General features: G+C 35.6%; 1 protein-coding gene across 2 annotated transcripts; it reads right to left on the bottom strand.

Moving 5' to 3' along the window:
• Positions 1-2,561: 2,561 nt before the first annotated feature.
• LOC131149513 (zinc finger protein ZAT5) lies at positions 2,562-3,988 on the bottom strand. 2 transcript variants are annotated; one of them, XM_058100024.1, is made up of 2 exons: positions 3,782-3,988; positions 2,562-3,602 (listed from the first exon to the last, which is right to left on the bottom strand). In XM_058100024.1, the coding sequence occupies exons 1-2, from the start codon at positions 3,819-3,821 to the stop codon at positions 2,683-2,685; spliced, it is 960 nt and encodes a 319-aa protein (XP_057956007.1). In that variant the 5' UTR covers positions 3,822-3,988; the 3' UTR covers positions 2,562-2,682. The 2 variants fall into 2 exon arrangements, with proteins under 2 accessions (XP_057956007.1, XP_057956008.1); XM_058100025.1 differs by lacking the exon at positions 3,782-3,988 and adding an exon at positions 3,734-3,752.
• Positions 3,989-16,706: the final 12,718 nt, after the last annotated feature.

Genomic DNA, 16,706 nt, shown 5'->3' with positions numbered 1-16,706 from the left:
GATTTTCAATTACTTACGAGGTACTTCTCACTATGGCATCATGTTTGACAAGCAACAGAGTGACCCGTCAATTGTGGGATATGTTGATGTAGATTATGTAGGGAACTGGATGACAAGAGGCCTACAAAATGGTATGTGTTCACCCTTGTGGGAGGACCTATTTGTTGGAGGTCCATGGGTCAATCTCTAATTGCATTGTCAACAACTAAGTTGGAGTATATGGTAGTCGCTGAAACTGTTAAGGAAGCATTGTGGCTTATAAGTTTAGTCAAGGAGCAAGGTATACAACAAGGTCGAGTTCAGTTATGTTGTGACAGTTAGAGTGTCATCTATTTGGTGAAAAACCAAATGTATCATGTAAGAACCAAACATATACAAGTGAGGTTCCATAGGATCCGGGAGTTTGTTTCTTCAGGTGAACTTGTGCTTGAGGAAGTTCACACTTTTGATAACGCAGCATATATCTTGACAAAGTCGGTTACTATGGATAAGGTCAAGCATTGTTTGGACTTATTGAATGTCTCCAGTATTAGAGGGGACTCAATCTTTTTGGATACAAGATAGTAAAATTTCACTGTCATTTGCTCCCGTGGATGTAGGCATTGCCGAACTACGTAATTCTTCATGTCATTGTTTTATTACTCATTATAATCTGCGTAATTGTGATTTCTATATATTTTACTGTTAAGTGCTGCATTGCGAAATTGTTTGTTTCCTATGCACATTGATTTGCACAACAATATATATACTAGTAGTTTATTTCATTTTTTAATCAAATGCAGTTTCTTTATTTAGGTTCAAACATTTAACATATCTAAAATAATTTTTTTAGTTAAATTTAGTAAGAATGTTATCTTACCTTAAAATATACATAAATATAAGAATATTTTTGTCACAATATAATTTACCCTAATTGCACTTATATATATGCATATGTATGTGTGTGTTTATGCACCATCGCACACATGTGTATCGGTGTTTTTCTAATCAAAAGAAAATTTTATTTTGCACCAGAATATTAACTTGTAGACATTCCAAATTATATTTTATTTAATTTTAATTAAATTTACTTTCTTTTCAAAAAATTACTTGTGAAAGAGGACTATTTCTATTCACAAAATAATATACACTAGCCATATGGTAGAGAAATTCAATTCTTTTAGGAATGTTAGAGCTTGCATTAAAAAAATAAATATATTTTTTCCACAAAATAATTTACACTAGTTATATTTTTATATATTAAAACATTACATATTTTATGAATGTTTTATCTTATTTTTTAAAAAAGATTAAAATGTGTTTTTACGTACAAAACAATTTCACATGCTATGCAAATATAGGTTACAGTAAGAGGAGAATGAGGGAGGGGAGGCAAATTAATTATTTTTTACGAGGTAAAACCCCAAGCCTACATGTGCTATTTGACGGGAGGCTAATTAATTATATTTTTTACTAGGCAAAACCCCAAGACTACATGTGCCATGTGTCAAATACACCTTTCCTCTCCTAGTGCATTTGGACACCAACTCCCACCCCCCCCCCCCCCGGTTCTCTCTCTCTCTCTCTCTGGCTATGGCTGCTAAAAACGTGCACATAACAAACACTTTCTGCAACTCCCCGTCCTTAATTAAGTGGGTTACTCAAACTCAACTCTCTCTCTCTCTAAACTAATGAATGACAAGTTGTGCGCATGCCCATTCACACCAGTAGACAGATCCATGTTTTGGAGTGTCTCTGAGTATATAATATTATATAATGTAATTCAAGCAAAATATGTGAGCAGCTGCCACATCCACACCAATACCAGGACTCCAAATGGATATATAGTGAGTCACAATCCATATCATCAGGAGAGAGCACCTCACACCCATTTTATGTGGTCCTATACACATACATACTATATATATTATGATATGATAAAGATGAGAAGATGGTGGAGCGGCTGGATTGGCTGGGCAGGCTCGTGAGACCCATCACAATTTTAGTTAAGTAGGTAGCTTACAAAGTAGGCCAAGAGCTGAAAGTGTACGTGAGGTAATTACCAGTTCACAAGAATCCCCACATTAAACACTTGATTCAAAAGCATTTGAACTTTTCTATATAATAATATCTTTTGTAATTTATTGGGAACAAGCTAGCTAACTGAGTCATACACACACACAAGAGGAACCTAATCCACGACTTTTCGTGGTGGTGCTGCCGTGGCGGTGGGCGTCGCTGATGGTGGTGCTGCTGGTGTACGTTGCCAAACACCAGCTAACCATGCCTATCTCTCTCTCTCTCTCTCTCACTGGTGGTGGTACACATCGCTCTCCCACTTGGAAAGAACCCCCAAAAATAAAAATAAAATAAAATAAAATAAAGGAGGCTGAGAAAAAAAGAAAGGAGATGCTCCATCACTCACTTTTCGTGAATGAAAGGCAACCTTCAACGCTAACCACTTACTTACTCAAAGTATAGTATTCAACTTCATCTGCAAGTAGCTAGCTACCGTACCCGCCCAGATGATCATCATGATGACCACGATCAAATCAAATAATCATAAGAAAAAGAAGAAGAACAATTCAAACAAATGATGGTATTAACTATGAATTTATGATTTCAAATTGAAGTAATGCCAATTACAATTCACAACGACGACCCAGTTCGGATCCTTCTTCCTTTCTCTTTTTTCTTATATTTTCAGTAGTGACAATCCACAAGCGCCGGGGCCGCTGAGAAGACGAGGCGTTGCTGGTTGGGCGAGAATTGAAACTTGGAATCTCGTTGATCGTCTTCCGGTGCCGGAAGGTTGAGATCCAGTTCCAGAACATGCTTCGGCTCATCCGCATCCGGCGACGGGTAAGCGGTCGCCACCGCGATTCGGGCGGCAGAAAGAGTCCGGTGCCGCCTCATGTGACCGCCCAAGGCTTGGCCCGAGGGAAATTCCGACCCGCATATCGAACACCCATGAACCTTGTTAGACTTGTTCACCGCCGCAGCTTGGACAGAAACGGAAGACACAGAAGAAGAAAACCCATTCTTAATAAACTTTCCTCCTCCTTGATCATCGTCGTCCGATAACGGCGACGGCTTCTTCCCTTCAAGATTGGCCTTGGGCTTCTTGTGACTCGCGCGGTGGCCGCCGAGCGCTTGGAACGACGGGAAGGTTCGGTTACACGTCTTGCACTCGTAGACATAGAACCCGGCCTTGCCCGTCGCAGTCGTCGTCGCAGTATCCGGCGATCTCCGAATACCGAATCTGTCCGTCCCCGCGCGGTGGTCGTCTTCAATTTTGGGGGCGAATCCTTGAGCCAGAAGAATTAAGCAATTGGCCATGTCTTCTTCCTCCTCCGTGCTGTCGAGGATGTCATCGGAAACAATACTCGTCGGAGACCGAACCGACGAACAAAAATCCTCTCCTCCCCCTCCGCCGCCGACTCCGACAGCGGGGCCACCGCTGGAGGAGGTGGATGTGACGGAGGCGCTAAATGGGGAGGGCGGTCTCTGCCGCTTGGTGCGCTTGCCTTTGACGACCGCAAGGGCGGCGCGATCTGTAGGACAGGGGAAGTCATCCATGGCATCCATATCCATCGGCGACCCAGTTGAGGAATTGGGCGGAGCTGAAGAAGCAGAAGGGAGGGAGTGGTGAAGGGAGGAATTGAAAGAGGGGAGTGGGAGTGGGAGGTGGGGGTGAGGCGGTGCTCTGTGTATATATATAGATATAGATAAATATATAGTAGAGAGAGTGTACGTAGTGAAGAGAGGGGTGGTCAAAAGCCGCCCTGTGGGAAGCAGTTACCGTGAATTGGTCCGCCACCTTTGTACACATACACACACATCTATCTTCCCTTGCGTTTCCAACCTGCAAAGAGTTATTCACAAGACAAGCGCTTACTAAGCATGTGTGTGTGTGTGTGTGTGTGTGTGTGTGTGTGTGTGTGTGTGTGTGTGTGTGAGAGTGAGAGAGAGAGAGAGAGAGAGAGAGAGAGAGAGAGGAAACTGAAATGAAAAGGCAAAATTAGGTTAGGGAACAGTTAAAGAAAAAGGTTGGTGTTAACTTTTGGAAGGCCGTTTTCAATTTCAACACAAAACACACATCACACGCACTCTCTCTCTCTCTCTCACTCTCGCGCGCATACACACACACAGTTAGAGAAGGAATAAAAACAACAAAACCACTAAAGCAAGCGATTGCACATTAAAAGCATGCCCTCCCCATCATTCACTACTCCCCCAATCTCCTCAAGTATACTACTATTCCCAAACAAAGAATATCCATCCTTCCCTCCAACCCCCCAAAAAAAAATAAAAAATAAAATAAAATCAATAGGTTTGCTTGGAAGCTAGTCCAACCCAATCCCAATTGTGCCCTCCACTTTCTCCAACTCTCTAGTGGTAAAGGTGTTACATCACGAAACAAGAACAAACTCAAATCACATTTTTTGAATATCGAGGTATTGAGTTTATTAGAGAATGCATTGTATGTGTACCTAAAACATTCTCGAGATGCATAATTTAATTTGTCTTCGTGATAATTTCATAAGCATAAATCTCGATTTTAACATGAAATTCTTTTGAATCTCACTTAAATCATCATTGAAGTGTTATATATAGGACGGAAAATGTAACATTGGATTTGAGATAATATATTTATAAAGTTACAGAAAAGACTATTAGGTTTTATATATTTATATTATTTATTTAATGACACTTACCACAACTAATTAAGTGGTGTAGCTTATGAAAGTCAGCTGCTATGCTTTTACCTTGACAACTTCCGAATTAAGGTGTTCAAGTTTGTTCAACAATCAAAGAACCATTTGCACCTATTTTTCCATGTGCATTTCTTAATAGGTCATATATGCTGAAGAATGGGCATGGGCACTCCCCCTCATTAAGCAAAAAATTAAAAAGAAAGAAAAAAGTATTATTTTATCTCGAAATATTCATCACACTGCATTATGTCGAGCTTACTATCCGTAAATCATGAAACTTTACAAATTAGGAAAAATTATTAGCCGACAATTTAATTTTGAACATTTGTGAATTATACTTTACTCCCAAACTTTAAAGAAAGAGAGATGGAACACATACGAATTAAGAAATGAGCTTTTTAGGTGAAAGGAACTCTCTAATTTAGAAATTATTAAAGAAATATATATATATATGAAAAATGGTGAGGTAACCCTATAACTGGATAGGGCTGCCATGAGCCCCGTTCTACGGTGGTGCTGTAATGATGTCCTTCGTGATGAAGAATTAGTTCTTTTCCAATTAATCCTCTGTGTAAAGGGAATTCTATTTTGACCAATTACAAATACTCATACACAGAGAGAGAGATATATGTATATATATAATTACTATTAACATTTAAAATTTAAATATGCAGTGTATTGTGTGCTCACCATTAGTTTTTATTAAATTATTCATGTTCTCAATTAATAGGATTATATGTATATAATTACTATCAATATTTTCAATTTAAAATTCAAATATTTACAGAGAGTAAATCATATAAACAGTGCATTGTATGCCGAGGACTAGTTTTTATTAAATTATTCAAATGCGGGTGTTCCGGACTCAATTAATAGGATTATATGCACATAGACTACACAAAATAAGATTATTTAAGGAGGTAATCAATAATAATGGGGCTGAAAGAGCCTGTTGGATTATAAAACCCAAATTACCGGATCTAATTAACTGGGGAGCTGTCCCTTAAGATCACATGCATGTGGATTGTGGATGCTCTCTCTCTCTCTCTCTCTCTCTCTCTCTCTCTCTCTCTGTGCGTTTATATAGATATATATATATATATAAAAGAAAAGAATAAGTGAAGTTACGTAGTCCTACTTTTAAAGGGGTGGTTCATGTATCATGCATTGGCATTGACCCACACACCCATTTGTATTTATGATTATGATGCAGGGAGGTGGGGGTAGCCTTCTTGGCCCTTCCTTTGTCCTGCCCATCACCAAAATTTACGCCGCTTCTCATCCATCTCTCATCTCATCTTTATCTTCTGATTATTCTCCTCATTATTATATATTCTGCGTACGTGTTTTTTAACATATTAAATGACTAGATCGAGTGCTCTTGCAGTTGCGTCAATATTTGAATTCACACAATACATATAGATGTATGCATGTGTATGTATATACACACACAGACATACACACATAAATGGTTTGTTGAAAATGCCTTTTGATTCATTGGTAATAAATCGAATGGGCGGGCGGCTTTCACCTTTGGATTTGGTGTTGCACCATAGTGTTTAAAGTGGTGCAATGATGGTTAAAATCCTAGGTTATCCAAAAAAAAAAAAAAATGAATGCTAACCAGAATGGTACTGTCCATGCCATGTGAATAATACTTTTTTATTCTTTAGGAAGCTATTTGAATTTTATTTATTTTTTTAACAAAATTAGGATTCATTAAGCAACTAGAAAAGTAATCTTACTCAAAGATAAGATTAATTAAAATTGTTGACTTTTAGAATTCGATCTCTATTTTGAAGTTGAGAAGACACCAGTATCTTATGTGTGTTTAAGTTTGTGAACAGGTTTACAATACAGCATACACATGAGGTTCAGAAAAAATAAAAGCCTGAAGAATACAAAGAACACATTTACTTAGCGGATTCCATAAAAGACCAAGAAGAAGCAAAAGAAGATTGAAGACATTAATTGTTCTTAAATTGTATATGTATTTAGTTTGTAGTCTGTAATAATTGCTTGACATGCATGATGTGATTGATAAGCTTAACACGAGCATAGACGGACCCTAGGGACCAATATTTTTCACAGAAAACCCTTTCTATAAATGCTAAAATCATACAGGGTTGTCAAATAAATTTAAGGTCAAAATCACGTGCAAAATAGGAATTTCACTTGCTTTCGTCGACCGACCATCGCAAGGTCATTTGACCTTGGTCGACTGAACTAAGAAGTTGATCAAAGTCAAAACTTCGGTTGACCGAATCCTTGACGTTATAAATGTCTTAGTTGACCGAACAGGTTAGAAGTCAACATGTTGATTTCGCTCGGTCGACCATTCTAAATTGAATGTATCGTCTTTGGTCGACCGAACCATAAAGTGTCTAACACCCCCAACAACTTGGTCGACCAAATGTGTAATTCAAATTGGCCTTGGTCGACCGAACCATGTGAACGGTTAACCGAACCTCATTCATGGTCGACCGAACTTACGAAGGTTTCAAAATAGCCCTGAGACGGTCGACCATATCCATAGTTCAAAATTGCCACGGTCGACCAAACTTGTTAAAGTGGTCAATCGAACCTTGAATATGATAGATCGAACCTCTCGGGTTGGCGAAATTTTTACCGTGGCTAAACAAGGTTATTTTTCATTAAACGTAATTAAACATTTTCAAAAATACTCAATAAGTCCCCAACGGTTATATTTTTTGGAGTATCTATATATACCTCCCCATTTGCCTTGATTAGCAAGGATATTAATTTTTTATTAGCAAAAATTCTCTCCAAAATATTTTGCGCAATAATTTTATACTCTTTGATTTTCAAGTATATTTAATTCTCTTTCTTATTATTTCTTTGCAAAATCATCTTAAAAAGAGAAAGCATATTGTTTTTATCCTCTTCATTTGCAAACTCATTGCAACTTGAAGAGTGATTGATAAACATTCTTGTGGGTGTAACGACCTGAATAATAATGAGATTTAAATCATAAAGAGGAAGGGAAAACAGAGACCATAACAGAAGGAGGAAGTCGACTTCGTCGACGAGGGCTTAAGAGAATTCATCGACAAATACAGAGGAGTCATCAACGAAGGTTTAAGAGAATTTGTCAACGAAGACTGAATTTCGTCGACGAATAAATACAGAGAGAGGTTTGAGCTGACTGAATTTCGTCGATGATAACTGAATTTCATTGACGAATTTATTAAAAGATTCGTCGACAAATGATGTGGCTCGTTGATGAATCCTCTGCTCTATAAATATCAAAATCCGGATTTTTAACTTTCCAAGGAAGCCAACACTTTTCTCTCTCTCTCCCCTTCGATTTTCTCTCTCTCTTTGATTTCAGGCTATATCTACGCCAAATCGACAGTTTGAAGCCACCACGACGCTCCTGGGGAAGTTCTCTCCAAATCTGCCGGAGCAGATCGTTGGTGAAAGCAAGTTGAAAATCATCCTTGAGTTGAGGTAGGGCTTTTTAAATCAAATTTGGTCTTACGGTAGTTATAGAAAATGATGCACGCATGAAAATACTGAAGTTTAATACTGAGAGTTTTCGTTTTCAGGGTATTGGTCAGGAAATCCTACGAGTGTTAGACTAGAGTATTTTGGGGGCTTTTTCAGCAGTCAAGTAAGGGGATAAACGAAGCTAATTCTTTTTGAGAAAATGTATGTATATATGTATAACATTTGGTTTCAGGAAAATAAATATATTTATATATGATTTATATTTGGGAAAAAATACTGTAAAAATGATCGTATGTTGAATATGCGGAAAATCTGTTAGTGTGGCATAAGTATTAAATGTATGAGATACTGTTTTCTGGAAATGTGATTATGATATGAATTTTTATGATGGAAAATCGGCGTATGGGCTGAGATTTTATATATATATTTTGCCGGCGTACGGGCCATACTATGTGTATAATTAGCATACAGGCTGGGTTATGATATGATTTACCGGCGTACGGGTCGACCTATGATAAAATGTGTAATACCGGCGTATGGGCCGATGATTTCCATGATACATGTATATATGCAAAATGATATGATTGATGTGAAAATAAATTATATGAGATATCTATGTATCACAGTTTTAGTATATGTTATATGATATCAGAACCTGGTTGGTTTGGTCTAGACTAACACTTGCATGGTACCGTTGCTATGTGTCAATGGTTTTCGAGATCATGATATTTGTGTTAACGCCGCTGTACGGAGTTGTAACGACCTCAAAATTCTTATTCTTTTTTTAAAAAAATATATACAATAAACATTTTTACGCAGCGGAAACACAAATCATAAAACCATTTATACATAAACTGTACAATACCAGGATTTAGAATATACAGACCATACAAAATATCCCTCCAGTGTCATCTACTCAAAAAGATATACAGCTCTGACAAAAACTCACCCTATATCCAGGGTGATCTAACTACTTTCTATCCGTGAGCCTGATCTGCTTGCCTAACTGGCTCACCTGAAAAATGGTAAAATAATGGGGTGAGTCGACGTTAAGTAAGTGGAAATATGCTATTACTAGTGTGTGGTGACTAAGTTAAAGATACTTTTAAAAATAATAACTGAACTGCAATGTAATAAATCATTTGTAAAACATATCTTTCTTTCACAATTTAAAACATACTATATCGTCTGTTTTTCTGCTTTTCATACTAGTAATATCATACTATACCCATCATATAATGTAAAACTGTAAACATATATATAATTGTGCTTTTATCCCTGTGACTCTGTACATAATGATTTGACCCCCCATGACAGGGTTGTGCGGCCCGTAGGCGGGACTCTATCTGGTCGGCCCTCCAAATAAGTCATCATACTATACACTACCTCAGCCCAGCCAAACTGCATCCTCTCCTAAGCTCGGGATTGGCTACTACCTCGTCAAACCGATCCCCTCAACCGAGTGTACAGGGGAGCGGCATACTCTCCGAGCACGGCACGGTACCCACATACTATCTTAGATATGTGGTTGCACTCTATCTGTATCTAGCAACGGTACCGTGCTCTATAATCTGTATCTGTCTGTGTATCTATCCTCAGGGATCTGATACTATATACATATATACTCTTTTACTGTTTTCATCATGTTTCCAAAATTACCGTAACGCTATCTTTATGTACTATATATATATATATATATATATATATATTTACTGTAAAACTGTATACTGCATCTGTAGCATCTTGATGCTACCTTTGTATCTCTGTTTGTATATTACGGTAATAGGAACATGGCATACTAAATTCTGTATAAAGCTGTGGTATAAATACCGATCTGAATAATACTGTATACATGTATATGTATTTATATATATATATATATATATATATATATATAGGTATATCTCTATTCCAAGAAACTATTCTTATAAAACTGTAAATGCATGTACATTCTCTATATAATCTCTATGAATATATATCTATATATATATATATATATATATATCTACATCTGTATATTCTATATAATTTCATATATTGAGAAAAACCATATAAACTGTACATACTGTCTACTTCCATGCATTCTGTATAGTATGATATACATATTATTAAAGCTATATAAATTGTTTCATCTCATGAAAATCACTTAGGCCACACAATCATTTAAACTCATATTCTAAAACAAATACTGTTTCAAACTCATATTCTGAAAATTCTGTATAGTAAGATGGTGTAGTTATGCATCTATAAAATCTCTAATATCATTACAAAAACTCCTAGCATGGCATATTTCTCTTACCTCAACTTTGAAAAACCCCTATAAAAATCTGGCTCTATACCTGCAGGATTCCTAACTCAACATCCTGAAAACACAATGTCCCAGAACAAAACATCAGTATTTCTTAGTCTACATCATTTCTTATAACTGCCAGAAAGTCAAAAACTCAATAAAAGACTTTATCATGAATTTGGGATGAAATCCAACTTCGTTTTCTCGACGATCCGCTCCGGCAAACTTGTAGAGAATTCTACCAGGAGCGTCGTGGTAGCTTTGGATCGTCGATCCGGTGACTGATGGGGCCGGAAACGAAGAGAGAAGGGAGAGGGAGACATAGAGAGAGAGAGAGAGAGAGAGAAAGAGAGAGAGAGAGAGAGAGAGAGAGAGAGAGAGAGAGAAGAGAGAGAAAGACTTCTGAAAAATGAAATAATTCTTGGATTCCGTATATATATAACCAGGGGATTTCGTCGACGAGCCCGTTCTTTGTCGACAAGTCCTTCACAAATTTCGTTGACGAGACCCTGTATTCGTCGATGAAATTCAGGCTGCCTCAGAATCCCTCTCGGTATTTTCTCGTCGACGAAGCCCTATGTTCGTTGATGAAATCTTTAAAGCCTTCATCGACAAAACCCTATGTTCGTCGACGAAGCTTGGAAATTCGCCTACGGCCTCCTTCTATTTCTATATCTATTTTCTCTCCCTTTTATTATTAAAATGTTATTATTCTTTGGGTCACTACAAGAGTGCTATGAGATTGGATGGTCGATGTGGTTATGAAGAAGTGTGTGTGATCGCCCCTGGTGTGCGGACCAGGTCAGGCAGACCCATTGGACTTACAGACTGTATGTTTGACTTGGCAGTAGTCGGCCAACCATTGTCAGGTCCCGCCTTCGGGCCACACAACCCAGTTATGTGGGGGTAATACATGACAACAGCCAGCTAACCTACTAGGAATATTTTTATGTTATTATTATTATATGAGATGAAATATGCTTATGAAAATGCAATATGTTCTGCCATGATTATATATATATATATATATATATATATATATGTATGTATGTATTCTCAGATTTGACAAACAGTTATTGGATATGTTATGTATGGTATATGTATAACAAAAAATATTCATGTTGTCACACATTGGTATTAGTTTATTTCCCTTACTGAGAGGTGTCTCACCCCTAAATTTTATAAACTTTTCAGGGGCCCCTGATAGGAGAGCGGGAAAAGCCTCGCTAATCTAGAGTTGTTTATCTGCCCTCTGTGAAGAGTAAGTTTTTGTAGGGACAATTAGATTTTGGGGGAAATGTCCCTAGATATGATTTTGGAATGTATATACTGAGATATAGTGATTGTAGTAACTCTGATATATTCTGATATATGGTATTGAGATGTGTATGATTGTATGTTTTCTGCTGCTTAAACTTCCGTATTGTGGTCTGATGTATCCCTGATACCCATGCGTTCAGGTGGATTATGATCTGCTAAGCTGGAATATGAGATCTTGATTTTATTATTATTATGCTTAAAAAAAATGTGGAAAATAAGCAGGTCGTCACAGTGGGCATATTTTCATATATTTCAAAAGCCTATACTCTCTCATTCATATTTGTAAATTTTTTAGAGAGTAAGCTTGAGTTCTTTCCTTATTATTTCATTCATAGATATTGTTGGGAAGACTCTTCATTAGCTTGTGAATCTTTGCATCTTTATTACAAGATTCAAAAGCTTGCCTTGGGTTTTTGATGAAACCATTTTTGTAACCTTAAACCCTAATATCTACTATGCTTGATACTTGAAAAATATTTTTGAACTTATTTGTTTAGGGGTTCAAAGATTCTTCGATAAATACATGTTGGCTTTTTGAGTTCGATCTCTGTTTTGATATTAACAAACACAAGTGTCTTATGTGTGTACTTAGTGCTTGAACAGGTCATAATTCATGACACACATAAGGGATAGGAAGTGGAAGCCAAGCAAGGATTTAAAGCACATAAAACTTGGCATATTCCATGGATTTTTGAGAGCAAAAGAAAAAGACATATTTGATTTGTATTTGTAATGCATTTAAGCTTTATTATTTTGGTCTATAATAATGTATGCATCTGCATGATATGTCCAAATACTCAGATTGACTGTAGACAGACCTTAGGACACCTAGAGTTTAACCAAAAAACATTTTCATAAAAACTAAAATCAAACAAAGGTTTTGGAACAGCCTTAGGTGACTTCGGTCAACCGACATTAGGTTTTTAGGCTTAATTCAAAAGCCTTGGTTGACTGAACCATTTAGTACAAATCAACTTGGTCAACCAAACCAGCCTTGATTCAAAAGTTTGATTGTCTCGGTTGACTAAATCCTTGGTAGTATAAATGTCACGATCGACCGAACCGATCAAAAGTCAACAAGTTGACTTCTCATGGTCGACCGTTCTAAAATGAACGTACCATGCACGGTCGACCGAATTAGAACGTGTCTGACACCCCAACTACTTGGTCGACCGAACGCATAGTTCGAAATAGCCTTGATCAACCGAACCTCAAAGATGGTCAACCGAATTTGGTCTTGGTCAGCCGAACCTATGAAGGGTTCGAAATCGTCCTAAAACGGTTGACCAAATCCGTAGTTCAAAATTGAAACGGTCCACCGAACCTAGTTATATGGTCGACCAAACCTCTCGGGTTAAAAATTTTTTAAATGGCTAAAACGACATTAATTTTTTAATTAAACTTTTTCAAATTACTGAGTGTGTCCCCAAACGGTTATATTTTCAAGAAGTCTATATGTATCCTTCATTACTCCAAATTAGCAACTTTGATTAGCAAACTTTTCTTCTCAAATTTTTTACTTAATCAAAATTCCCCTACATACTCTTTTATTTCAAAAATCATTTTGGAGTTAAATTTTTCATACTCTCCAACTCTCTTTGTTACATTCTTTGAAATATTTTTTTAAGGAGAGTATTTTTTTTGGGTATTTGTTTTTGTATTCATTGCACAATATCTTTGAGCTTAACTCCGAGATTCTCCAAATATTTTTCATTTGAAAAAATCTTTGTTAGAGAATATAAAACTCATTTTTCATAAATAATTTATTTGTGTAAAAAACTATTTGAAATGCAAACCCTAGGTTCTCCTACTTAGTACTGAAAATATTTTTTTGGAGAAATATTTTATTAGAGTTCAAATCTTAGATGCATTTTATCATATATTTCTTTGATCAAAGATTGGAATATTTGTTTTACGCCCTTTCTCTATAGAGCATAAATCATATCATATTAGAGTGTGCAATTTATGAGATTAAACATATACATTTTTGCTTGTATTTTCAGAAGTATTATTATGTACAAAAATATTTTTTACGTATCAGTTGGGTTCAGCCCGGAATTGAATTGGGGAGTCTTAACCCTGTAAGTGAGACTGGTTGGGTTCAACCCAGAAATTGAATTGAGGAGTCTCAACCTCGTAATTGAGACAAGTTGAGTTCAGTCTTATAATTGAGTTGGGATTTTCCTCGACCCGTAAGGAGAGGATGTAAATGACTTTTACTCCGCCCGTTTAAGTGAGCAGGGATAGTAGAATCCTTGGGGGGTATGCCCAAGGCAGAGACGTAGGTTGGTTTGGTCAAACTTAGATAACAAATATCGTGTGTTGCTCTCTCTCTCTCTCTCTCTCTCTCTCTCTGCCTCATTTAATTACTGTACTTTAAATTTCCATATGTATATGCTTGTTTATTCACAGTTCTAATTATTTGCATGCAAATTATTATTTAAATGAGATATGCTTCACGTGTATATTTGAATGTATGATTTTATCATTTTTCATACACGCTATTATACTGAATGGGATATGATTTGTGATGAATCCGCGAAATGCTTTAATTGGAAAAAATCTTTTTAAAACATTTCACCCCCCCCCCCTTTGGGATCATACCAATTCCAACAATTGGTATCAGAATTTGGTTGTAATAAGTTTAAGCGTTATTTACGTAAAGATTGCAACAACTCATTTTTCGATGTGTTCCCGTTTTGAGGGTAAACCCTTTGCAAATCCTCCACTGTTTTCATCGTATAGATTTTAGAGATTGAAATTTGAAATTTTTTTTGTAAAATCAAATGATCGAAGGATTTGAAAAGTGTTTGTCAAAGGAAATCATATCCCATAAAAATTTATTTTAAAATGCATAGTTTCCCAATATTTGAAAATGATTTATGCATGACATGTTTCTTAATGCATACCATCTTGTGTGTCATGCATACTCTTACTGTACCTTAGTCAATAATGCTTTTGCAAGTTTATATCTTTCTATGAGCTAATGATTTTGGGAATCATAAGAATTTTAAAAAATCGAGAGAGAAAAAGACATCACTCTAAGCATAAACTATTATGGAGGAGTAAATTGTAAAGATATATCTTTCTCCTTCAACTTTATTGAAAATTCTATGTCATGATTTGTATGATTTGTATTGTGTTAAATTTTTATGAATCATGATATATTGGATAATGCTAATATGTAATCTTATGATAAATACTTTAAGGAAATTTTATACCCATAAGATCTTAGAAATTTTAGTAAATAGGGTTTGAATACTTTAAATGCTTAAATACTGTTATGTGCTTAATGTTTTAAATATTAGTGTACACCATTGTTTTACTAAGATCATTAGAAAAGCATGCCAATATGAAAATTAAAGTGACATGTCCAATCTATACTTAATATATATCATTTTGATTGGTTATCATATGAAAATATTGGCAAGTGCATGGTTGAGTAAATCCCTTTTAAATGGACAAAATGTTTTAACCGCTAAAAGATTCTTAATGCTATATATGCTTTAGTATGAATATCTCAAATATAACATATCTTTGTCCATCACATAGTAATGAGTTTTAGGAAATTGATCTTATGTTATTTAATGTATAATCCTAAACTCATAATTGAGCTTAAACAATAAATCATTTTCAAATGATAAATTAAATTTAAGGAATTCATAAGCTCATCCCCATATTCGGAAATATAAGTAAGGCCAAACATTATTAATTGAATATAAAATTCTTTGGCTACATAACTGAGGGGAAGCAAAAAACTTAAAACTCATCCAATAAGTAATAAATTGTATTATACTTATCTTATTATATTTATTGGATAATTTGTTCGTACTGAATGTAAGTATCCATTTGTGCTAAATTGTTATATTCTTTGATGAATGAATATTTTCTTTTAGCTACTTTGAACTAAATGCCTATTGTCCCTTCTTCACTTAAATGACAGTTTCATTTAATGGACAAATATCTTTTACCTACTCCACTGAATTGCATGTTTGTATTGAATACCTCCTACATGGCGGATGCAGTGATGTGAATTGTATGTTAGTAGTGGATATAGGTTCTCGCATGCTTAATCTTAATTATAAATTGATTGCGTGAATCTATCAAGTCTCTGGTACATGGAAAAATGGAAAAAATGTTCAATTACAGACGGCATGTTGCCGAAATTTTGGTAGAAATTTTCCCCCAAAATTAAAATCATGTACCAAGATGAGTAAAATAAAATACATGCTAAAATATTTTTGAAAGGATGAGTAAATGATAAATGGATATTAATTTTCATCCTTAGTTAAAAATGCATGCAAAACAACTTAATAGGTGAGTACATGTAAAACCCAAAATGCTATATAATTTCAAAACATGTACAATTTTAACAATCCTTAATTCTTCCTAGAATGCTTTAAATTAGGCAAATTCTTTACATTTAGGAAAATCTAGTTCATGGACACCATTTGATCCTAATCTCTAGGATGTGAACTTCATGTTGGACCCAAATGATTAATAATCATGTCATTTCAAGTTCATGTAACTAGGAAGATTGCATGACTCAGGGGGGATTCGTTTTTTGAACTCCTATTGCATTACCTTAAGTATAGCCTTAATTGGTTATCGTGCATTAAGTTGAAATGCAATAAGTCATGCATAGATGTTAAATAACTAATATTTTTTGCATACTGAAATCCTTTTAAGGAGTGAAATATGAGGAACGTTCTTAAATGACTATCATCCTTAAGCTATAATTCAAGTATGTGTGCACGCAAATATACAGGGGGAGTTTAAGCCCACTTTTAAGAAAAAATGAATAAGAGCTTAACGTCTAAAAATCTCTTGCATGCTAAGTTTTGTTATGAAGGATGAACATGTGATGGATGTGCTTAAATGAAATTCATCCTTGAATGTAAATGCATTTATGTGTGCTTGAGACCATA

The sequence above is a fragment of the Malania oleifera genome, chromosome 2 (assembly GCF_029873635.1).
Source record: "Malania oleifera isolate guangnan ecotype guangnan chromosome 2, ASM2987363v1, whole genome shotgun sequence".
NCBI classification, from domain to species: Eukaryota; Viridiplantae; Streptophyta; class Magnoliopsida; order Santalales; family Ximeniaceae; genus Malania; species Malania oleifera.
This window is presented reverse-complemented; position numbering and strand designations above follow the sequence as displayed.

Excerpts from the sequence above, each read along its gene's own strand:
- LOC131149513 (XM_058100024.1), bottom strand. The coding sequence starts at position 3,821 with ATGTGTGTGTATGTGTACAAAGGTGGCGGACCAATTCACG. Across the intron at positions 3,603-3,781 it reads AGGTGGCGGACCAATTCACG|CTCCGCCCAATTCCTCAACT; the intron begins GTAACTGCTTCC and ends CTGCTTCTTCAG.